The sequence below is a fragment of the Rhinolophus hipposideros genome (genome assembly GCF_964194185.1).
Source record: "Rhinolophus hipposideros genome assembly, chromosome: 20".
NCBI classification, from domain to species: Eukaryota; Metazoa; Chordata; class Mammalia; order Chiroptera; family Rhinolophidae; genus Rhinolophus; species Rhinolophus hipposideros.
Genome location: NC_138066.1, coordinates 1,637,293 through 1,661,105, shown reverse-complemented (window position 1 = coordinate 1,661,105; position 23,813 = coordinate 1,637,293). Strand labels below are relative to the sequence as shown.

Below are 23,813 nucleotides of genomic sequence, written 5' to 3'. Positions count from 1 at the left end.
TGCACAAGTTAAATATAAGCCACAAAATTCACCGCCAATCCCAGCGCTCAGCGGTCTTGCCACAAGTCCCCGCCTCCGCTACCCCGGGTGCGGCCAAACGCGCCCGCGCCGCGGTCCTCGGGCCTCGGTGAGCAGCCCCTTGCGCGGGCCTCCCAGGCACCGGGCCAAGACACGCCCACCGCTCCGCGGCAGCCAATGGCGCTGGCGCCCTCTGATTGGGCGCCTCCAGAGGCGGGGCCAGGCCCAGGGCGGCGCCCGCCGGGTACGAGTGAAACGCCAGCCTCCGAGCGGCAAATTCACTGTTCGAGGCTAGCGCGGCGGTCACGTGGCGGGTGCGCGGCGGGGCGCGGGTGGACAGATCTCCGAGTCTGGTGGCGCGGGCGGCATCGTGGGGCAGAGGTGTCTCTAGGCTGGTGCTCGGGACCCCGTTTCGGTAGGTGGGCGGCTTCGGGTCCCGGGGCCTCGGGGCCAGCGGCGCGCGCGGGGCGCGTGGGTGTCAGCGCCTTCGGGCCGTACTCCCCACCCCCACCCGGGCTCTGAGAAGCGGGAGAAGTTGAGCACCTTGGTGGCTGGGGTGAGGGTCGGACGGCGGCGAGCCGGGAGCGGCCGCTTCCTGCACACAGATCGGTGCGGCGGGGGTGATGGCCTCCCCGTAACACAGCTGCGGAGGCTTAGTGCTGATACAGGTCGCCGCTGTCTACTGAGCACTTTTATCGCGGAGCATTTTAAGTGCCGCTCTTCACCTCGCTACAGTATCCTCACGATAAAGCTGCAAGGCGTGTGCTATCAGGGAGCCCATTTTACAGATGAGGAAGGTGAGGCTGGGAGACAAGAGCTGCCTTAGGCGCGACCGTGCAGCGAGCAAAACGGCAACACCCGGAATTGAACCGAGGCTCTCTGAAGCATGGGCTGCGGATGTGGTCGCTACGCCTTTTAGAGTATACGACCAGATGCCTGCCCGGGATAGGCTGCGGGGAGGGGTTGCGCCTGTTGTCTGCAATCTGTCACCCCCTGTTCTGGGAGACAAATGTTGCACTGTAGGGTTCTTGGCCCAGTGCCCTGTGCTTTGAGGTCCTGGAAGTTAAGAGAACCTCGATCGGTTCAGGCCAGCACAAACTTGTGCAATCAATCAGGCAGCTGCTGCACTGGAAACACCCTTTTAGGGAACATGCAATGGAAGTGGGTAATTGTGCTTTTATTTAGAACAGTGTCATGAAGAAGGACTTCGGAACTAGAGGTAAGCCGTAGTTCAGATTCTGACTCTTATTATAGGACCTTAGACCAGTTAGTTCTCTGAGCCTCAGTTTCCTCCACAGTAGAGATCACAAAATCTGTGTGTAAGACAGGCATTCAACAGGGTAGTTTCCTCAGCAGACCCCTGGCTGGTTGCACTTGTGTGACAAAAGCCCAGGGAAGATTTTGGAGGTATGGGGAGGGTGGTGACCTTGGAGAGTGAATTCACTTTCCTGGGGTTGAGGTGAGGGTCATGCCACAGATGAGTGACATTTCCCCAACAGAGCTATCCAACACTGTAATGGCTGTTAAGGCTCCAGTGAGTGTGTTCCCCTGAGGTGCTCAGCACGGGTTACTGAGTGGTAACAAAGATGGCCCTAAGGTTATCTGATTCTTTAGTAACGATCGTACCGGATAATTTTGGAGTACTATTCTGCCTGGCACTGTTCTGAGCGTTTTTTGTCTGGTACCTCATTTAATTCTTATACCCAGCTTCAGAATTGTCATCGTCCTTATGTTACATTGAGGGGACTGACACATAGAGGTGTTGGTAATTGGGGTTGCTTATTAGAAAGTGGAGAGTGGGCTTGGAACCCAGCAGGCGGGCTCTGTGCTGAGCCCCAGCGCTGTTTCCCCAGGTGTGACCTGCACGGTTGAGAAACGGGAGCATCGATTTCCCAGATGGATTGAGATGCAGCCCAAGACCGAGGTTTCTAGAACACAGTTTGAAACTTGTAAAATATGTACTGTCAAGGTGAAAATCTATTCTCCCAGCCCTGCTCTGACCCTCGGCCCGTGAGTCTCATCTCCTGTGCCTGTGCTTTAGTCCCCAGGCTTAGTCACAGAGGTGTGATTTCTGACCCTTGACAAATTGAACTTTCAGTGTCAGGGTCTTTGCACTTTGTGTTTGCTCTCCCTGCTGTTTGTTCTCTCCTACCCCAGATCTCATAAGCTTGGCTCCTTTCTACTGTTTAGCTCCCAGCTCAGGCACAATCCAGGCCCCATCTGAAGAGCGCCCCCCTTGTGTATTGCCCTCATAGCAATCATCATTGCCTGACATTATCTTGTGTATTTCTTGTTTGCCTGTTTATAGTCTGTTTTTCATAAGAGCAGGACCTCTGTCTTGTTGGCCCTAATAGTCTTAGTTCCTAGTTCAGTGCCTGGGACATAGGAGTTGCTCAATAAATATTTACTGGAGGAATGAAGGCATTCAATGTAGGCTGATAGTGGAGTAGAGCTTGTAAATATCAAAGGCTTATTTTCAGTTAAACATAGAATTACTATGTGATTATATCAAACGTAGAATAACTATATGATCCAGCAATTCTACTTCTGGGCATATACCCCAAAGAATCGAAAGCAGGGACTAGATGTTTGTACACCCATGTTCATAGCAGCATTACTCACAATAGCCCAAGGTGGAGGCAGCGCAACGTCAGCAATGGATGACGGGGTAAGTAAGATGTGGCATATACATCTAGTGGAATGGTATCCAGCCTTAAAAAGGATGGAAATTCTGACACGTGCTACAACATGGATGAACTTTGAAGACATTATGCTAGAGACATAAGCCAGATACAAAAGGACAAATATTGTGTGATTTCATTTACGTGCGGTACCTGACATAATAAAATTCGTAGGGCTAGAAAGCAGAACAGTTGCCCCCATGGGCTGGGGGAGAGAGGGATGGAGAGTTGTTTAACGGGGACAGAGTTTCATTTTGGGAAGATGAAAAAGTTCTGGAGCTGGATGGTGGGGATGGTTTGCACAACAATGTGAACGTGTTTAATGCCACCGAATTGTGCACTTAAAAATAGTCAAAATGATAAGTTTTGTGTATGTTTTATTACAATGTTTTAAAAAGTGAGAGAAGTTAAAGATATATTGTTTTTCAGGCAACCTCCAGTCCTTAAGAAGAGATGCGAAGTGTGACTTCCGTAAATGTAGTATTAACTAAACATGGTGACGCTCTCTCTGCACCTTAAAGAGTGCAGTCTCAGGATCTTGGTCTTTCTTGTTTTACCAGCTGTCCGGCTTCCCTAAGTCCCGTTAAGCTGACACGTAAATTGACCATCACACTCAGGATCTTTGGCTTTCTTCCTGTATTTCAGAATGCCTGGAGATATGATAGATTAAATTGATTTACTAGATATGATAGATTACATCTGTAATAGATATAATTGATTTAATTGAAACAAGACAAAGAATCTTGAACTCTGAATGAAGAATTCAAACTTCTTCCTGGTTAAAACAAAAATGGTTAAAAAAAAAAAAAGTTTAATTTGGACTCCAGGAGGGTGTGGATTTAATGAGGGAAAGATTAAGTCCTCCCTTTGGGGGATGACCTGATCCTGAGTGGTAACAGGGTGCAGGAGAGAAAACTCCTTCAAGTGGGTGGATGGTGAGAGCAGGGTGCTGGCCTCAGGAGGGGGAGACGCCACACTGCATACTCGCTCCCCGGGGTTAAGAAGTGACTGTGACTCAGAACCAAGGAAAAGATTTGCAAGGAGGGCAAAGGGCAGTAGGTTGTTAGCTGAAGTGAAATGAGTGAGACCACAGATGGAGACAGATTCTTCTTGTTGCTGAGCAGATTGGAACCGAATGCCTTTCCCGGGGTGACCTGTCCATCTGTCTGCCTGTCCTTAGAGAAGAAAGGTTCCAAATGGACATTAGTTATTTGTTGGTTGCTGTGTTGCTGGCCACCTTCAAATCCTTTTTAACCTTGATGAGTCAATATTTTAAAAAAGCTTTTCTCTTTGAGATCCTAGGACCAGGAAGCCCATTTTGCCTCTGCAGGTTTTTTTATGGGCTCGCCCCTGCTGAGGGCGTGAGAGTTGGCCCAGGCAGAGGTCCATGGGATGCACTGGCCGTGCTGGAGTGTAGAGATCAGTGTGGAGAAGCCACGGGCATAGTGCCCAAACCAGTTACACGTCTCTCCCTCCACCTCTGATGGGAATGGGGATGTGGCTGGCCACATGCCAGGCTCCCTGCCTGACCTTGGCAAGGTGACACTGCTGTTACCACCCGTGTCCATTGCATTCAAGTACAAGTGCCTCACCTTTGCTTTGCGTTTTGCAGGCATGGCTGCATTTCTAATCATGTTGTGCTTAGGGTAAAATAATGGGTGCTTTGAAAGCTCTAGTGAGGCATCTCCTGGTTAAAGGTTATTGGTAGTTTCTTCTCAGTAGTAGCTCTGCCAGAATTTAAGCACGATCACTGTGGTTTGGGACCGTTAGACTATTTTATTGAATGGGTCTATCTGTCTAGCAAATGATACTGCGTATTTGTATAGTAGAAACTACAACCTTCCTGCTGTGTTTCCCTTTCCTCTTACATCACTGCCACACTCATACTTCTGACACCAAGTGTGCGGGGGTTCCCACACGCCAGCAGTTCTGTGACACCAGCGGGGTGCCCTACAATTCTATTTAATTCTGATACTAACTGTAGCCCCACATGACCGTCCCCCACTTCAGATGCCAATCACAAGTAATAGGTCCCCAGGTTACCCACAACTTCTGTCCGACTCAGCTACAAATCAGAGGTTCCCATGACCTCCTCCTTGGGTTCCATTAATTTGCTAGAGCAGCTCCGGGAATTCAGGGAAATACCTACTATTACCAGAGGCTGTGATAAAGGACACAGATGGACAGCCAGATGAAGAGATACACGGGGTACCATCTGGGGAGGGTCCCGAGCTCAGGGGCTTCTGTCCCCGTGGCGTTGGGGTGTGTCACCCTCCTGGTTCGTGGTTGTGCTCACCGACCTGGAAGCTCTCCGAACCCCGTGCTGTTGGGATTTCACGGAGGCTTCCTCACATCGGTACGATCGGTCATTAACTCCATTTCCAGGCCCTCCCCTGTCTGTGGAGAAGTGGGGGCTGGAGCTGACAATTCCAGCTTCTCATCATGGCTTGGTCTCCTGGTGAGCAGCCCCCACCCAGGAGCCACCCAGAGTCACCTCGTTGAACAAGAGATGCTAGTTCTCTTACTAGAGCATGTGATTTAGAGTTTCAAGTCTGACCTTCATGGCCAACTTGTTATGCAACCACGGGCTAATTCCTAGTCCTCTTATCACTTAGGAAATCACAAGGGTTTTAGGAGTAGAGACCAGTACGTATTTCTTATTATTTCATAGGACTCTTGGGAAATGGGCTCTCTCCTCATGGTTGGGTCTTTCTCAGCACAGAGGTCCTCTCCTCAGATACGCCGCGGCCCAGTGGTCTCGAGTGAGCCCTGCTTGCCCCAGCCCCCCAGCGCTGGTCCTTAGCAGCACTTGTTGTCATGGCCGCTCACAGGCGAGTTGTGAAAGAATTCACGAGGCAGGTAGAAATAAAGAAGGAAGACTTATTTAAGGAAGAGAAGGGTCGGCTGGGCAGTCTGCTGGAAACTACTATGTCGAGTCTTAGTTTCATCTGAAGTTTTACATTTTCTAACCAGGACGTAAATTGCTTCCGCCTATAGTGAATTTTCTATTGAGTTCAGCTTTGCCCGTCGGGGTGGGGGAAGCAGTTAAACTTGTCATAACAGCCTTTGCACATGCTCTGTAGATTTAAGTTGGAGCCTGGAGTGGATCCCATAGAATGCAAAACCTCTCATAAGTCTCAGGCCAGCACTGGGTGGAAGTAAACAGAACCACTGAAACTGGTCTGCACCGCAAATCTATAGTAAACAGTCATTAAGGTTTGGCAGAAAGGAGGCCAAGAAAAGAGAAAAAAACTTTTTAAAAGTCCCAAGCTAAATTACACTTGTTAAATCAGAGGTTCCAATCTCAAAATAGAAGATTTAGTGTCGTTATAATCTCGTCTCATCATTTCTCCCATCTCTGCTCAGCAATGAAAAATCTTTGGAAATTGGGGCGAGGGTCCATCTTCTGTTTCAGAGCTGGGCAGGGGCGTAGAGTTGTCCCACCTACGAGATTGGTGGGCAAAGAAGGTGGAATGACCGGGCCCCAGAAAATCCAGACGGCTGTATCTAGAAACTGGATTGAGTTGGGGGCTCCAAACTGGGCGTTGGAGCTCTGATCTCTAGGGCCAAAGGCCACTCCAGGGCCATCTGCAGGGAGGGGCTGAGAACCATGTGCCATATAATGGACTCGATTCTGAAAGAGACCAGTGTAACCAGCAGGTTAAAGAGGTATAATCCAAATAGAAGTAACCTAAAAATAATGAGGGGAACTGGAAAAGGTGAGAGAAGAGACCACAACTGGGATCCCTAAGAGTGAAAAGGGGGTCCCAGGTAGGGTGCAAGAGGAAAACAAGAGCTCTTAAGAGAACAATAGTAATAAAGAGCAGCTCCAGGAGTCAGAGGTTAGTTATTAGCACTTATCAGTCTTTAACAAGGGAGAGTGACTACCTTGTTTGTAGAGGCGCTTTAGGTCTTCAGCTGGCTCACAGGAGCAGAAGCAGTAGTCTTCCTTCTGGGAGAGGCCTGTGGAAACTTAAATGAAACAGGTTTGATTGGAGGGAAGGGGACCCAGCTGCTGACTTTCTGCAGCTCGGCAGCAGTTGGGGTGCTCGGGAGAACTGCATAAGGTCTCTTCTATTTAGGAATTAACTGGACTGTCAAGGACCCTTTCCCCCTCTAGGCTTCTAACAATACTTGGTCCTGACTTCAGGGGGCTGCGATGTGTAGAGAGGTTGGCCTGGGGGAGGTGCCGGTCCCTATATTTCCTGAGAGCCCGCTGAACCTCTCAAGTTAATAATATAGGAAATAAGAGAATTGAGGTCAGAATCTACAAGCATAAAGCAATGGGCAGCAATTAGAGCTGGGGCTTAGAGGTCTCCTGACCAAGCTTTCCCCCGGTCGTTTTCAAGGGGCCTCTATTGACCTTTACAACTGAGCAGGTTTCAGAGAAAATAGGTCCAGAGTGAGCAGTTGAGATAGAGACAGAATAAATGGCTAATTAACAGGCTTACGTGCTACGTCAAGGGTCACCTGCAGTGGTGCCCCTGTGATAAGAACAGCTTGGGAGCTGCTTGGAACTTCAGGCCCGTTAATTAATCACAGCCGTTTGTGGGGAAGGCGTTGGTCCCAAGTCCCTTCAGAGCAGGGGACAATCCTTCCTCCAGTGCCCTTTTATTTTGCACAAGGGGAACAACTGCTCTGGAGGATTAGGACACTCCTTACTGCAATGGTCTGGGCTTCTATATCCAAAGCAGGCTCCTTTACCTGGTGTGTCTCTTCTGGGGTTCCAGGGTGCTCTGAGGTGGCTTTGGCTTGTCTATTAACTGCACCAAAACGTCTGGCCTATCTCTGGCCTCGTCTGGTCTCTCTAGTTCTTTCTTTCCTCATCTTCTCTGTCTCGGTTGTTACAGACATTTAAACAAATTTCCTGGCCTTCTGTAAGGTCTGTGCCTTTTCATTAAGATGCAACAATGGGTCAGAATTAGTATACTATCTTGCCAGGTTAGGGAAAACCGACCAAACTTAATGAATTTACTCTAAAATTATCTAGGTTTATAGTAAAAACACTTAAATCGTTCCTTACTCTGGCTTATATCTGACATGAGATGGGCACATGTAGTCCTAGAATACAGAAGCTTACACAATTATTAGCAAAACTTAGTTCTTACTATTGTGAAGATTTACTTTACTAACCAAGGAACTGATTAGGACAATATAAAACAGAAAATTATTCTGATGACACATAAAATCTTTGCTTTTTAGACAGAAAACTATTTTATAATATTAGTAGCAGACCAATAGTCTAAGAAATTTGTCCTGTTTAGCAGAGAGAGAGAAAAAACTACTGGCTTACTTTTGATACTCAAATTTACTTAATCATATTTATGTAGCTTAACTATACGTAAAATTCTCTCAAGACTTTTTACAAACCTTCTACAACTTTCCCAGTCCCTCTTAGTTTGTCTCTTCTCACTCATTCAGAAATAACCATCTTTAGGACAAACTACTTGCTTTCAGTTCCCTCAAAAATGAATGTCCATACCTTATACCTTCCTTGAAAAAACATAATTTTTTTTCATATTAGTTAGAATCCATAACCTTCAGAACCTTAATTTTTACTGCCAATCCAAAGCAAGCAATTAGCACTTCCATTGGCAAATCCAGGAATATATTTTGCAACCTTCAGAAACATAGGCTTTTATAATAAAATATAAGATATATTTACTAACATCTCAATTTATCTTTTAATGTTCCTGTGACAAGAAGCCAGAAATAGATGAACTCAGACGTATCTAATTATGTCAGCATTTCATTGTTACCATTTAACACAACTTAGCAAACTAAAGTCTTAAGTTACCAACAGATGCTGAGAAATCACATCCAAGCATCCACATTATATAATTAATACTGAAAAGTTTCATTTAAAACCTTATTTGAGTTACTTCTTATTAGTTCTTAACTCTATGAGATTTTAAAGTTAATTGTCCAAGCTATTTTCTTGACAAATTTGGTAACAGAGATAACATGAATTTATTTTAAAAGTAATGCCAGAATGCCAGCACGTGGGAGGATGGCGGACTCCTGGCCAAAGGCAGTCTCCCTTATAATGAGTCGCATTGTGGGTGGTCCCTGCAGGACTTAGAACTGGACCAGTGGAGTAAGGAGGAGGGGTCACAGGAGACAGGGAAAGGGATGGGGCAGAAGAATGGGAGGGAGAGGAAGGGGGGTTGCTGAAGCCTGGGCAGGAGGAAAGTCCAGAGACTGTCTCCACCATGGGGGGCACAGGATAAGAGAGGACCATCAAGGAGGTCGGGGGAGGTAGAGTGAGGAAACTTAGCCAAGCACATGCCGCATTGTTTCTGGCGGTCCGGATCTTGACTTAGGGCCATTAAGGCATGTTCATAGGGGGCCTCGGACCATTTTTGTAGCCACAGGAGGAAGAGGTCTAGTTGCATGGTGTTAAAGTTAAGAGTTCTGTTGGCTGGCCAGACTTCCTGATTATCTACTGTGTTTCCCCGAAAATAAGACCTAGCCAGGCCATCAGCTCTAATGCGTCTTTTGGAGCAAAAATTAATGTAAGTCCTGGTATTATGTTATATTATATTATATTGTATTATATTATATTATATTAAAGACCCGGTCTTATAGTAAAATAAGGCGGGTCTTATATTAATTTTTGCTTCAAAAGACGCATTAGAGCTGATGGTCTGTCTAGGTCTTATTTTCAGGGAAACACAGTAGCTTATATTGTGGCCAAGCACCATTACAGAAAAAAACTATTAGAGAAGACAGGTCGAATTTTGTCCAATTCTTAAGAAGTCAGCAGAGAGGAGAGTCTTGGGAAATAGAGGGGAAACCTCCCATGAATGAGGGACCATTACAGAAAAAAACTATTAGAGAAGACAGGTCGAATTTTGTCCAATTCTTAAGAAGTCATCAGAGAGGAGAGTCTTGGGAAATAGAGGGGAAACGTCCCATGAATGAGGGACCAGTAGTTTGTGATAGCTGGGCAGGAGCTCAAGGGGCATTGCCCGCCACCCTGCCCCCCCAATCTCCGAAGGGTTCCTCCAACTCGGTGATGGACTTAACTGGTGCTTTACCGCGCACCCAAGAGGGAGTGAACCAGAGAAACTGACTGACCGTTGGCTACTAGCGCGTCCCCTGCAGTACTAAAGTCGTGGGTGGTGGACCTGGCCCCGCGCCCCATGGTCGTCCCCAGGTGTATCTATCCACTTACCGACTGACATTCTGAGGAGTCACTGGAGGTGCTTACTGGAAAGATCGGATAAAAGGCGACAGTAGGAGATAGGGAGTGAGAGAGAAATGGGAGTCTCACACCACTCAGCCTTGGGAGTCCCCTTTGGAGAACAGGCGGGCTTTCCATTCCACTGGAGAGCAGCCCCCTCCAGGAACCGTCAGTTCCCGCCGAACGCATGGGGCATCCGAGAGAGACTCGTGAAAGGGAGAGGAAGGAGACCTACTAGTGTGTGTGGGTTCGCCCTGGATGAGCTGCCACTGCCAGCTGCGCCATGTTGCAGAGTAGGTCTCGGAGGGGGTAGAGCCACCGGAGAAGAACCCTGGTGGGGACAGGAGACAGCCAGTCCCCATACGGGCCACCAAATGTCATGGCTGCTTGCTTGTGGGTTGCGGAAGAATTCATGAGGGAGATAGAAATACAGTAGGAAGATGTATTAAAGTAAGAGAAGGATCGGCTGGGCAGAGTCTGCTGGAAACTACTACGTCGAGAATTGGTTCGTCTGAAGTTTTATATTTTCTAACCAGGATGTAAATTGCTTTGGCCTGTCGTGGAATTTTCTATTGAGTTCAGCTTTGCCCGTTGGGGTGGGGAAGCAGTTAAACTTGCCATAACAGCCTTTGCACATGCTCTGTAGGTTTAAGTTGGAGCCTGGAGTGGATCCCATAGGTTGCAAAACCTCTCCCAAGTCTCAGGCCAGCACTGGGTGGAAGTAAACAGAACCACTGAAACTGGTCTGCATACCGTGTTTCCCTGAAAAGAAAACCTAGCCTAGCTGGACCATCAGATCTAATGCGTCTTTTGGAACAAAAAATAATATAAGACCTGGTCTTATTTTAATATAAGACTGGGTATAATATAATATAATACCAGGTCTTATATTAATTTTTGCTCCAAAAGACGCATTAGATCTGATGGTCTGTCCAGGTGTTATTTTCGGGGAAATATGGTTTGTAAACGTATAGTAAACAATCATTAAGGATCTGGCAGAAAGGAGGCCAAGGAAAGAGAAAAAACCTTTTTAAAAGTCCCAAGCTAAATTACACTTGTTAAGTTGAATTATGCCAGAGATCTAAATCTCAAAATAGAAGATTTAGTGCCACCGTTACAATCCCCCGTCTCATCACTTTCCTCATTTTGTCCTTGTGCATTTAGCGCACTTGTTTGTTTGCTGCTCGTCTTCCCTGTGAGCGAAGTCCCGGGAAGGCAGGCCACAGTCTGTTACGGTCACCGCTGCATTTCCTGCAGCAATGCCATGGCCGGCACAGAGAAGGGCCTCAATAAATAGTTGTCGAATGAATGAATTTTAGCTGAAAATGTACCAAATTAATGGGAAAGTATTGAAAAGTTGCCAACTGTTGACTAAGGGAAATTAGTTCCTGTAAGTGTTTAAACTTTCCACCATGGGACATGCCACTGATCACAAACTCTGGTTCTTAGTAGAAACATGTGAAGGATTTTCCAGGATTTTAATGGGATGTAATTTTCTGATGAAAAATATAGACACAAATCTGACCTTGTAATTCTTTGTTTTTAAATTTATTGGGATGACAATTGTTAGTGAAATTACATAGATTTCAGGTGTATAATTCTGTATTACATCATCTATAAATCCCATTGTGTGTTCACCACCCAGAGTCAGTTCTCCTTCCATCACCATATATTTGATCCCCTTTACCCTCATCTCCCACCCCCACCCCCCTTACCCTCTGGTAACCACTAAACTATTGTCTGTCTGTGTCTATGAGTTTTTGTTTCTCATTTGTTTGTCTTGTTCTTTTGTTGTTTTTGGTTTATATACCACATATCAGTGAAATCATAGGGTTCTCTGCTTTTTCTGTCTGACTTATTTCACTTAGCATTATACTCTCAAGATCCATCCATGTCACAAATGTTCCTATATCATCTTTCCTTAACGCCTGAATAGTATTCCATGGTGTATATATACCACAACTTCTTTATCCATTCATCTATCAAAGGACATTTTGATTGTTTCCATGTCTTGGCCACCGTAAACAAAGCTGCAATGGACATTGGAGCACACGTGTCTTTATGTATAAATGTTTTCAGATTTTTTGGGTAGATACCCAGGGGAGGGATTGCTGGGTCATATGGTAATTCTATTCGTAATTTCTTGAGGAATCTCCACACTGCTTTCCATAGTGGCTGCACCTGTCTGCATTCCCACCAACAGTGCATGAGGGTTCCTTTCTCTCCACAGCCTCTCCAACACTTGTTGCTGTTTGTCTTGTTGATGATAGCCATTCTGACTGGGGTGAGGTGATATCTCATTGTGGTTTTTATTTGCATTTCTCTGATGATTAGTGATGTTGAGCAGTTTTTCATACGTCTTATTGGCCATTTGTGTGTCCTCTTTGGAGAAACTGACCTTGTAATTCTTACAGTGGGATTTGTTTTGAGGCAGGGGAGTGCTTTAACTGGCAGTTTCTACAGGAACCCTAAGGAGTACCTAGAGCATGGGATTTGGAGTTCCAGTCTGACCTTCATGGCCAACTTGCTGTGCAACTATGGGTTAAGATGCTTTACTTCGCTGAGCCTCATTTTTATTACTTGAAAAATGGAAAAAATAACACTTAATTCAGCAATTCATTTGTTCAGTCATTTGGCAAATATTACTTCGTGTATGGCCATGCTGGATTCTGTGGTTTCAAAAAAATTAAAAGAACATAGGCTTTGCCTTCAAGGAAGTTTGGGGGAGAAAAGCCATAACCAGGAAAAGGTTACTTGGGAGGACGCTGCACAGGGCTTTCTGTCTGCTGAGTCAGGCTTCAAAGGCAACCGGGTAGTTGATGTTACTAACGGGATAACAAGCTGACATCCTAGTTCGGAAAGGACCCAGAAGTTCCACACAGTGGTTTTGCAGAAGAATTTCTTCGTGTTTACCAAGCCGTTCTGAGGGAAATGCTAAAAATATAATGTCAGTACTTTAGCAACTCACAGAACTAAGAGGTTGCAAATGAGCTTTGACTAAATTTAATGTTGGAAGTTCTTCCTCTTTCAGGCAACTTTTGAAGCAGTGGTGCAATGGCGACTCCAGTCAGCGGGTCTCACAAGGATGCCAACCTGTGGCCCTCTCATGAGAAAATGATGGCGCAGCCCCTGAAAGACAGCGACATTGAGGTGAGGGGTGTGGGTCTTCATAGGTCTTCTTAAACTGGAGTCTCTTGCTTACTCTAGTTAGAATCATAAATGAACTTTATTCGGAACAGCCTTGCAATTAGTATAAGAGTGCGGATTTAAGAGACAGTGGCTGACAGAGTGCCAAAAGGCCTTCCAGGGTAAATTTTAAATATTTCAGAATTTCTACAAAGTACCGAGAGAGCACTGTGCTGTCTGCTCTGGAGGAAAGGGGAGGGGGACGAGTCGCTGAGTGCTAACCCTTACAGTTCAGAGGAGTACATCTGGACACTGAGAAGCGTCTTTTCTTTATGTATCTTTACGGCAGCTTTATACGTGAGGTATCATTCACTAACCATACAAATCATGTATTTAAAGTGCACAATTCATTGGTTTTTAGTGTTTTCAGTCAAGTTTAGAGTATTTTTATCCTCCCCAAAGGAAACCTCAAACCCATTAGCCGCTACCCCAGGCCCTGCCAGACTCCCCAACCCTCGGCAACCTCTGGTCTACTTACTAAGCATCTTTGATCTTAAGGAAGAGAAGCAAGGAATAAGGTTCAGGGAGGGGAAAGCTTGGTGAAATGTAGGGATAAAAATAACAAGATGGTGTAGAATTAAAAATTAGGTGAGATACTTATTTTAAAGCTCATTTTCTCTTTAATTATGTCGTTTTCCTTAAGTCGTTGTCTTCTATTAATTCCTTCCCAGATGCTAAAATGTTTGAGGAAGATTTCCTCTATTCCTTAAGAGCTGTGGGAGTCTTCTGAGTTTGCTTATTTGAGTTATGGTTGGCTTCTGAGGGCACAGCACAGCTGTATACTAGTGGCCCTTCTCTTTCCTGAGTTACTGCTTTGATCAGAGCAAAATGTTCCAGTGAAAGGCCCAAATGTCTAGCGTCTGCTTTCTTCTCATCAGGTTTACAACATCATTAAGAAGGAGAGTAACCGGCAGAGGGTTGGATTGGAGCTGATCGCCTCCGAGAATTTCGCCAGCCGGGCAGTTTTGGAGGCCCTAGGCTCTTGCTTAAATAACAAGTACTCTGAGGGGTACCCAGGCCAGAGGTATGTGAGTGTTGTCAAGGCCTGCTTCTGAATAGTGATGGGAGGTCCTGAATCAGGATAGAATCCAAACCACGTGGGGATGTCTGTTCCGCTCCTGCTCTGACACTCTTCCAATGCCCAGTGTGTGACAGATAGCACCTGTGATTTAGGAGCAGGTACACTCAGGGTCACATTAACAGTCCCTTTGGACGCTTTCTAGAATAACAGGCTAGTCCATAAGGAATGTGGAGCTGCTGGACTGTCAGCAAGCCTCTAGAAAAAAGTCACCAAGTGCTCCGATGCCATGGAAGGAGGCTGTTGCTATGGGAGTAATCAGATCTGTATCAGGAGTCACCTGGACGGGAAAACGGAATCTGTTGCCCCGGCAACCGTTTCTGCAATAGGAATGTTGGGTTTACATATGCAACGATTTCGGTCGACTCTTTCACCCTGAGAACCATGAGAAGTTATACTCATTTTTGTTTTTTACAGTCATCATCAACCAAAGGTGATGACTGCAGAATCTGACATATGTTTTTTTTCACATGTGTACGTTTATGTCCTAGAGAACACAGAGCAAGAAGGGTCACCTTGGAGTTGAACTGGCATTCTATCCTGAGATACCTGGAAGCTCTCTGTTGAAGGGCATTATCTTTCTCCTGCTGTGAATGACTTAACTTTTGTGTTGTGCTTGGAAGAGTTTATTGGGTGTTTTCACAGCTAACCTCTCATTCGATCCTCGTGGTAGCCCTATAGGGAAAGTGGGGCTACGTTCCACATTTTAAAGATGAGGAGCTGAGCCTCACTAAAATTCAGGGACTTCTCAAATTTACACACAAGTAGCTGAGCTAGGACTCAAATCCAGACATTTTCAAACTGATAGGATAAAAAAATAAATATCTGGTCTTTGTCCCTGGTTTCTTTCACTTGACCTCCTAAAACCCTTCACATCTATGGTGATAGGAATGTCTTTTATTAGTCACAATGAGCCCTTTCGAGCATACCTGGGTTTGTATTAAAGAGGTGGCTCTCGGTGGATCCCTAGGTAGCTTCATGTTGGGGGCTGGTGGCTAGAACAAGCAAGGCACGATTGGGGGGCTGGAGACGAGTTAATCCGTGGTCAATGACACCTCATAATAAAACCTCCATTAACCCTAAACCGTGAGGTTTGGAGAGCTCCCAGTTGGTGAACAGTCGAGGTGCTGGAAGCGTGGCACTCTGGAGAGAGCATGGAAGCTCCGAACCTTTTCCCTACACCTTGCCCCATGCGCCTCTTCCATTTGGCTGTTTCTGAGTTGTATCCTCTATGGTAAACCAGTAATAGTAAGTAAAGTACTTTCCTGAGCTCTGTGAGTCATTCTAGTGAATTTTCACACCTGAGGGAGTGTTGTGGGAATCCTGTGTTTGTCAGACAGAAGTGGGGTAACCTTGGAACCCAGCACTTGTGACTGGCCTCTGAAGAGAGGGCGTCCTATGGCACTGAGCACGTAACCTGAGGGGTGTGATGCCAACTCTGGAGAGTCAGGTCAGAATTGAATTTAATTGTAGGACAATTGATTGGTGTCAGAATTGGGTGGTGTGAGGAGAAAAAAACCCCACACATTTGGCATCAGAAGTGTTGTGAGTAAAAACCTCTCATCCCCCTCTTTATTGTGGTAAATATGCATAACATAAAGTTTATCATTTTAACCATTTTAAATGTACAGTTCAGTGACCTTAAGTACATTCACAATATGGTACAACCATCACCACCATCCATCTCCAGAATTTTTTCGTTTTTTAGAAACAAAGGTCTGTACCCATTAAATCATAACTCCAGCCAACAAGCACATGAAAAGGTGCTCAACATCACTAATAATTAAGGAACTGCAAATTAAAACCAAAATGAGTTATCACCTCACACCCATTAGAATGGCTACAGTAAAAAAGAAAAAACCAGAAAGCAAGTGTTGGTGAGGATATGGAAAAACTGTGACCCCTGTGCAACCCCTACTGTTGGTAGGAATGTGAAATGGTGCAGCCACTGTGGAAAACAGTATGGACGTTCCTCAAAACAGTGAAAATATAATTACCATGTGACCTAGCAATTCCACTTCTGGGTATATAGCCAACAGATTTCAGAACAGGGAGTCAGACAGATTATTTGTACACCGTGTTCATAGCAGCATTATTCACAATAGCCAACAGGTGAGAGCAACCCGAGTGTCCACTGATAGATGAATGGACGAGCAAAATGTGGTGTATCCGTATGTATCCGTACAACAGAAGGTCCCTTAGCCCTATAAAAGAAGGAAATCCTGTGACATGCTACAGCAAGGATGAACCTTGAGGACATGATGCTAAATGAAACAAATCAGTCACAAAAAGACAAATACTATGTGATTCCACTTACATGAGGTATGTAGAGTAGTCAAAATCATAGAGCTGGAAAGTGGAATGGTGGTTACGAGGGGCTCGGGGGGAGGAGACGGGAGTTGTTTGTTGGGTACAGAGATTCAGTTTGGAAAGACGGAAAAGTTCTAGAGATCTGGAGCACGACAGTGTGAGTGCACTTGTCAATGTGAGGTACGTAACACCATTGAACTGGACACTTAAAAATGGTTAATAAGATGGTAAATTTTAGGCTACGTGTTTTTACTATAATAAAAAATATACATGTAAATTTCATTTACAATTTCTAAGGTTTTTTTGATTACAAGGCCTAAGTGTTTAAAAATTTCTTCTGGATTGAGTTACTATGATTATTAGTATGTATACAGATAGTAAAAAACAAATATATGATCAATTTTGATATTAAACGTAATTATTAAACAAAAAAATTTTTTATTAGAAGTATGAAAAAAACCCAGTAAGTCTCTCCCTCTCCCTCCCGAGCCCCTGGTAACCACCATTCCACATTCTGTCTCCATGAATCTTACTATTCCAGGTACCGTGTTTCCCCGAAAATAAGCCCTCGTTAAGATTGTCAGCCAGATGGACGTATTTAGTACATTATGATGATGTTCTAGAAGTAGATGACATGACTGTATTTGAATAAATGTAGATGTTGTACATGAAAAAATAAGACATCCTCTGAAAATAAGCCCTAATGCGTCTTTTGGAGCAAAACTTAATATAAGACCCAGTCTTATTTTCGGGGAAACACGGTACCTTACGTAAGGGGAATCATACAGTTGTAAATGGCTTATTTCACTTAGCATAATGCTGATGTCCTCAAGGTTTATCCATGTCGCTTATGTCAGAATGTCCTTATAGATGAGGAGACACTTGCTTAATGTAACACAGCTTGGCACTGATGGAAGATGAGTGGTGCTGGGTTCTCACCAGGTCTCTACTTCTGTTCTTCTGTGCCACCCCCGAGCTCTTTGGCCTCTGTACTAAGCACAGAGGTTTTGGCCTAAATCTCCTGCTTTCCTTACCACAGGTATTATGGCGGGACTGAGTTTGTCGATGAGCTGGAGATCCTCTGTCAGAAACGAGCGCTGCAGGTCTATGATCTGGACCCCCAGTGCTGGGGGGTCAACGTCCAGCCATATTCAGGTAATGCCCACTTCCAGACAGGCCTGGAGCCGTCTCCTGGGGCTGACATTCACAGAGAAGGGCCCTAAAAAAGGACGACCCCTAACAAAAGTTACAAATAGCTAAACCGTCCAGGTGTGTGTTTTCCCATCGCCCTTGGCTCTCAGTTGTGCTCGCCTCAGCAGTGCCCTACCTCTGAACAACCCCTTCCCTTCCCCCCAAGGCGACTGGTGCAGGGGATACCCTGGGGGTTGGGGGAATGCATAACGGTGGCCAGGCCTGTTCTGGCCACATCTGGTTGATGGCTTAGTGCCCAAGCTCGCGGTCCTGCTTGGTGCCTCATGGACAGAAGCAATGAGGTCTCCTCTGGCCTGTCCGGTCCAGGCTCCCCTGCCAACTTCGCAGTGTACACCGCCCTGGTGGAGCCCCACGGGCGTATCATGGGTCTGGACCTGCCCGACGGAGGCCATCTGACCCATGGCTTCATGACAGACAAGAAGAAAATTTCGGCTACATCCATCTTTTTTGAATCTATGCCCTATAAGGTAAGAGTGCCTCTTTTCTCCATAGCTCCAGTGCTTGGCTACACCTACAGAAATAAATGTTGTTCACGTGGCACTAGAGGAAGTCCCCCCCCTTTCACCATCTGTCATTTCCCTGCCTGGGGACTCCTCAGGCTTACAGGGCAGGCCGGGGACAGTTGGAACGGAGACCAAGGGGCTGAGGTGAGGAACAGGGAGGAGGGTGGAGGAGGCTGGAGGAGGTCCCAGCTGCAGCAGGGGTGCTGGCTGCTCCAGAACTAGGGGCAGCGACAGCTGGGACGACGGCTCCTAGCAACCAGGCCTACCATGGCCGCAGCCGCGTGACAACAGCTGAATCCCTGCATCCAGCGCTGATGCCAGCACCACCAGCACCTGCTCAGCCCTCCACAGTCCCGTCAGCAGCCCATGTGCCCATCGTGGGACCAGCACGCATTTGTGGGCACCCTTGTCATAAACAGTTTGGTTAAAAAGATTCATGTGAGATTCATGAGCTCATGGGGGGCATAGTGACTTATCTATAAGGATGATTAGAGCAATGGGTGAAGAAGAGGTACCTTGCACACTTCTTTTGGTGTAGACTGTGCACGTGGTGATTCTTTCTCGTATCCAGGAACCATCCCGTGGTGTTTACTGTCACCTGGGCCACTCCTCGTTTCACATGTCCTACCACGAGCAAAGGGAGCCATGCATCACTGTGCTGGGTTGAATATCAGACACATAGTTTGATTCCTTTGAGAAAATCAAGCCAGTGCTCTCTTGGCATTCTGTAGTCATTGTCGCATATCCTGCATTGTTTGCTGTTTTCATTTATTATTAGCCTTTGTCTCAGTTCTGGTGATTACACATATACTTTTTGTGCAAATGACAGTGCATTGCTTTTCATGGAACACCTTTGTACTTCCAGTCACAGGTATCTGCCTTGGTCAGCGCTGACCTTGAAGCTGGATTTTTCAAACAGCCGTAGTAGCAGTGTTTTCTGTCTTTGCACTTAGAACACAAGCCAGTTACTACAGTTTCTTTCACCATGGACAGAATGGTGGCAGAGTAATCACCGAATTGTTTTCTGACATTAGATGAAGTCTCGGGGAGCCTCATGCTTTTTAGCCCAATGTCTGCTGTTACTGAAGTGTCTTCCAGGCATTAGCAAGCCCGGAACTGCATCCTGTCCCCGCCAGCCACCCCCTGCTTGACACCACTGTGCAGGCTGCAGCCCTGTGGGCACAGTAGGAAGGCCCACGCAGCGGTGGGCCTGCGGGCGGTGCAGAATGGTGGGAACTGGGACCCTGGCCAGTATGGGCAGCAGGAGGCACAGCTCAGCCAATGGAGGGACTGCTGTGGGCACCAGCCTTTACGGGCAGGGAGGGAGACAGAGCCCTGACTGGCCTCCAGCAGCAGCCCCTCAGCTGCCCACCGAGCTGCCGCCATGCCCAGCCTTTCTGGCCCCTGCCCTCCGTGGGACTTCTCCCACCTTCCGGTAACATCCCCACACAGAGCTAGGATTTCCTCTCCCTGGAGAAACAGCAACGTGAACTCTCTGCCGCTCGCCCTCCGCTGGTTCTAAGCGCCCCAAAGAGGAGAGGCTGCTTCCTTCCTGACCAGGGCCTCTGCACCCCTCTGGCCCCGGCACAGTTTCTCACACATGCCTATGAATTCTCCCAGGCGCTACTATATCGTTGAATTTTCAAGATTAAAAAAAGCAAAAAACTTATAAAAAAAAATCCCACAAGTTTCATAAGCAAAATGCGGAGGGAGAGAGCAGCAACAGATTTTTTGGGTAATTATGTCTTTAAAAATTTTTTTTTTTAGAATTATGTCCATTTTTTCACCATGGGATCAGCTGTTGATTTTTCATTAAGATAACAGTTTCTTTGCTGAGTTCAGGTGACTGAGAAAGAATCAGCTACATACTTAAAACCACACATTGTCCTTCAGCCTGTCTTTCCAGATGATGTCTCAGTTCCCATAAGCTTGCACATGAGCTTCTGTAATTATGTTGAATTGAAAGCGCTTTTTTTATTTGGCCAGGAAGGAAGCAGCCTCCCCTCTTAGGGGTGCTTAGAACCAGCGGAGGGCGAGCAGCAGAGTTCATGGTGCTGTTTCTCCAGAGAGAGGAAATCCTAGCTCTGTGTGGGGATGTTACCGGAAGATGGAAGAAGTCCCACGGAGGGCAGGGGCCAGAAAGGCTGGGCAGGGAGGCACCCGGTGGGCAGCAGAGGCCAGTCAGGTCTGGGAGCTGGGGGCTTCAGCACAGGACGTTTCTCACCACCTCCTCCCTAGAGGGCTCCCATGCCCCACACCCCTAAACCTTTCCTCCAGTAACTCCCTTTGATTATTTTTACTTACATTTAGCAGAAATGCTTTAACACAACTTGAATAAACTGAAGTTAGTAAGAAATGTGTTGCTACAAAAGAAAAGAAGTTTCTTTACGTGTAGATGGATCCACAATGGAATTGATTTCTGTGTGTGGTGGAGGGAGGCGTCTGGGTGACGGTTTTCCATGTGGATATTTAGTTGACCTAGTGCCATTTACTGGAAGATGAAACTTTCCCTGCAGTGCCACCGCTGTCATCGATCAGATGACCACCCGTCCCTAGGGGTCCTGTGTGCTGGCTCTCCTGCTCTGTCAGCTTGTCCGTCCACAAGCACACACTGCCTTCGTTAGTGTAACTGCTTAAGTGTTTTTCATTTTCTCTCAATGTTTTGTGTAGAGGTCTTCTACATCTTTTGTTAGAGCCTTTATGGCTTTTGAAAGTAATGCTATAATTATTAAAATTCCATTTTCTATATTTTGCTGCTTATATATATGACTGTAATTGAGTTTTGGTTTCCAACACTATATCCTGGCCTGGGACACCTTCCTGGTTGTCACGGCAGAGGGGAGCTAACAGCTGTGGGCAGGTGCAGAAAATCATCTTGTCCTTGACAACTGGCGCCAGTTTGGGCGGGAGGGCAGGCTGGCGGGCGCAGCTCGAGCCCGCTGTCTCCGTGACACTCCACAGGTGAACCCGGAGACTGGCTACATCAACTACGACCAACTGGAGGAGAACGCCCGCCTCTTCCACCCGAAGCTGATTATCGCAGGTGAGGGGCTGGGCAGACAGCAACTGCATTAGCCGATTCCAGGCCTCTTACAAAGTGAAGAAGGGGCAGCTCCCCAGCTTGCCCTTGCTCCCTGCTAGCTTCTGCCTTGGATGGCTGAGCTTCTTGGGTCTAAGTATATTCTTCTCTTTCAGGACCAATGTCCACGTTTGCCACCATTAGGTAGAGTAATTCTACTAGGTAGAATAAGATCTGGGGTTGTTCTCAGAGAAGCATCTAGAAATTATCCCTGACTGATTGGGGGCGGAGAGAACAGTCGGGGGCCACCCCAACCACCATGACATTGAACAGGCAGAGATCAGAGTGGTTGCCTTTGGCACAAAGAGGTTCTTCGAGAACATTCTTCATTTCTGCTCTCAGATTTTAGAAGGAGAAATCTCTAAGCTTTCAAATATGCATATCCAGAGGCCACTTTGGAGCCGACTCTCAGCTGGCCGTGGGTATCTCTGACTCTACGGTGTCACCTTGGCCATCTTAGGAACCAGCTGCTACTCCCGAAACCTGGACTATGCTCGACTGCGGAAGATTGCCGATGACAATGGGGCGTATCTCATGGCTGACATGGCGCACATCAGTGGGCTGGTGGCGGCGGGCGTGGTGCCCTCACCCTTCGAACACTGCCACGTGGTATCCACCACCACCCACAAAACGCTGCGAGGCTGCCGAGCCGGCATGATCTTCTTCAGGAAAGGTGTGCTCTGAGCGTGGGGTCCGGGCGCTGCTGGGTCTGCCCTTCTGGGGGGGGGGGTTGCGTTCGGCTTAGGAAGCGGGGGAAAACTGAGCTGGGATCCCTTGAAGATATTAGGGTCCCTTAAAGAGTTCCACGGGGGATCTCAAAGAAAGCCCTGAGCATACATAGCTAGCCAGGTCCTGGGAAAGTAGAAGTATTGTTCTGGGTGCTAGCACCCCTTGGCTCAACTCATCCTTTTCTCGAGGTCGGTGTTGAGTGAAAGGAAGATGTGCGTGTCCGGCCGGGGCTGCCAGGAGACCTCACAGTGTAGCAGGGTTTTGGTGAAGTTATTGTAGTCTAGGTGTGTCTCCTGGAAAAAGACCCACAGTGATTAAACCGTGAGACGCTGATGTGTAAATCCTGGCCCCCACTTTGTCATTTTAGTAAGGACTTTCTCGTTCTCGTAGTGGGATGCTTAGAGCCCACGGGAGGTGCTCCCCGAGTTCCGCAGCCCCCATTACAGAGAAAGCCAGAGCAGCGACCAGGCCATCACTCAGCCCTTGGGACCTGGAGCGCGAACCTGGCATCGGCAGAGAAAGCCGCCTCTGCTGACCGGCTTTCCCAGGCCCTGGCCAGGCTGCACACGCCGTGTGCCTACTCGAAGCGTCCACACTCCTGAGGTCCTTCTTCAGTTGTGTTTTAACGTTTCTGAGGCAGGTGGCCGTTCCCGCCTGCCTGGAAGACATTTGTTTTTCCCCCGGGATGTTGGTGTGATTTGTTTGACCCAGCCAGCTGCAGCGCCTCCTGGTCGGCCCCGTACTTGCTGTGTGATGTTGGGCTAATTGTGCAACCTCTCTGTGCCTCATTTTCTTAACTCCATAGTGATCTTAACAGTACCAGTGCGTTTGGATTGCTGTTGTGAGGATTAATGAATGAGTTTAGGTAAAGTGCTTAGAGCAGTTCTGGCTCGGAAGAAGCTCTGTGGAGACAGCAGTTATTACTGACTACTAACTTTTTCTCTGAAAGGAACCCTATTCCCACATGAGTCTTGTCTTCCTCCACCTCATCACCGTGGAAGACGGCTCCCTGGTACTTTAAGGAAATATGCCCAAGGCATGCTTGTTGTTACAATCTCAGTGGAGGGAAAATGTTCATCTTTTCCTTTCATCTGAAAGGGTGGTCCGCCCTCCTCTGGAAGCAACCGCCCTCGCTGCCCAGCAGGAGTACGGGCCAGGCTTGAGCTTAGTGCCCCCATGGCTAGTCTGGGTTTGAGCCCAGGCAGGGAGAAAACGGGAAAGCCTATCTGATGTTTTCTTTCATCCAGGAGTACGCAGCGTGGATCCCAAAACCGGCAAAGAGATTCTGTACAACCTGGAGTCGCTCATCAACTCTGCTGTGTTCCCAGGCCTGCAGGGAGGTCCCCACAACCACGCCATTGCTGGTAAAATATCACCAAACCCAACTGCGAGCCTTTGGAGGGAGCTCCTTTACCCAGGGGGGCCCCCATGCCGTCCGCCTGGGGGCTCCCCGCTTTTGCTCATCCCGTGGCCCTGAGCTCCCGTCTCACCTGACCACCACAGTGTGTGCCAGGACTTCACACTGGGGAGAAAGTAGAGGAATCTCTCTGTCTAGGAGAGGCTAGCAAGGAAGACAGCGGAAACAGTGGTGACTGGTATAAGGGAGGGACACGAGGCAGTGCTGGCCTCCCTGGGCATACTCAATCAGCCCCGGTTCTGTGTGTAGCCCTCTTGAAGAAGCAAGGGAGGAATCTGACAAGTAGAAAACAGCACAGCGAAGGGAGTGCGATTAGCAAGGACGAGCTGCCTCTTCGCAGACATGCTGACCTCCCGTGGGGCAGAGGCACCTGTGTCTGAGCAGCACGCCGTCGACCTCGGGGTCGCACCAGGA

At 47.3% G+C, this 23,813-nt stretch overlaps 1 protein-coding gene across 4 annotated transcripts in view; it reads left to right on the top strand.

Moving 5' to 3' along the window:
- Nucleotides 1–239: 239 nt before the first annotated feature.
- SHMT1 (serine hydroxymethyltransferase 1) overlaps nt 240–23,813 on the top strand; it is a 28,457-nt gene continuing 4,883 nt past the window's right edge. Inside the window, exons 1-8 of one of the 4 annotated variants that reach the window (XM_081027376.1) lie at nt 240–332; nt 12,917–13,035; nt 13,950–14,095; nt 17,499–17,614; nt 17,978–18,138; nt 21,136–21,217; nt 21,714–21,926; nt 23,230–23,346. In XM_081027376.1, the coding sequence (XP_080883502.1) occupies nt 12,940–13,035; nt 13,950–14,095; nt 17,499–17,614; nt 17,978–18,138; nt 21,136–21,217; nt 21,714–21,926; nt 23,230–23,346 (931 nt within the window). In that variant the 5' untranslated portion in view covers nt 240–332; nt 12,917–12,939. Of the gene's footprint in view, nt 434–540; nt 816–1,110; nt 1,238–12,916; nt 13,036–13,949; nt 14,096–17,498; nt 17,615–17,977; nt 18,139–21,135; nt 21,218–21,713; nt 21,927–23,229; nt 23,347–23,813 lie in introns of those variants that run through there. The other 3 variants (XM_081027374.1, XM_081027377.1, XM_081027375.1) reach the window with 3 other exon arrangements.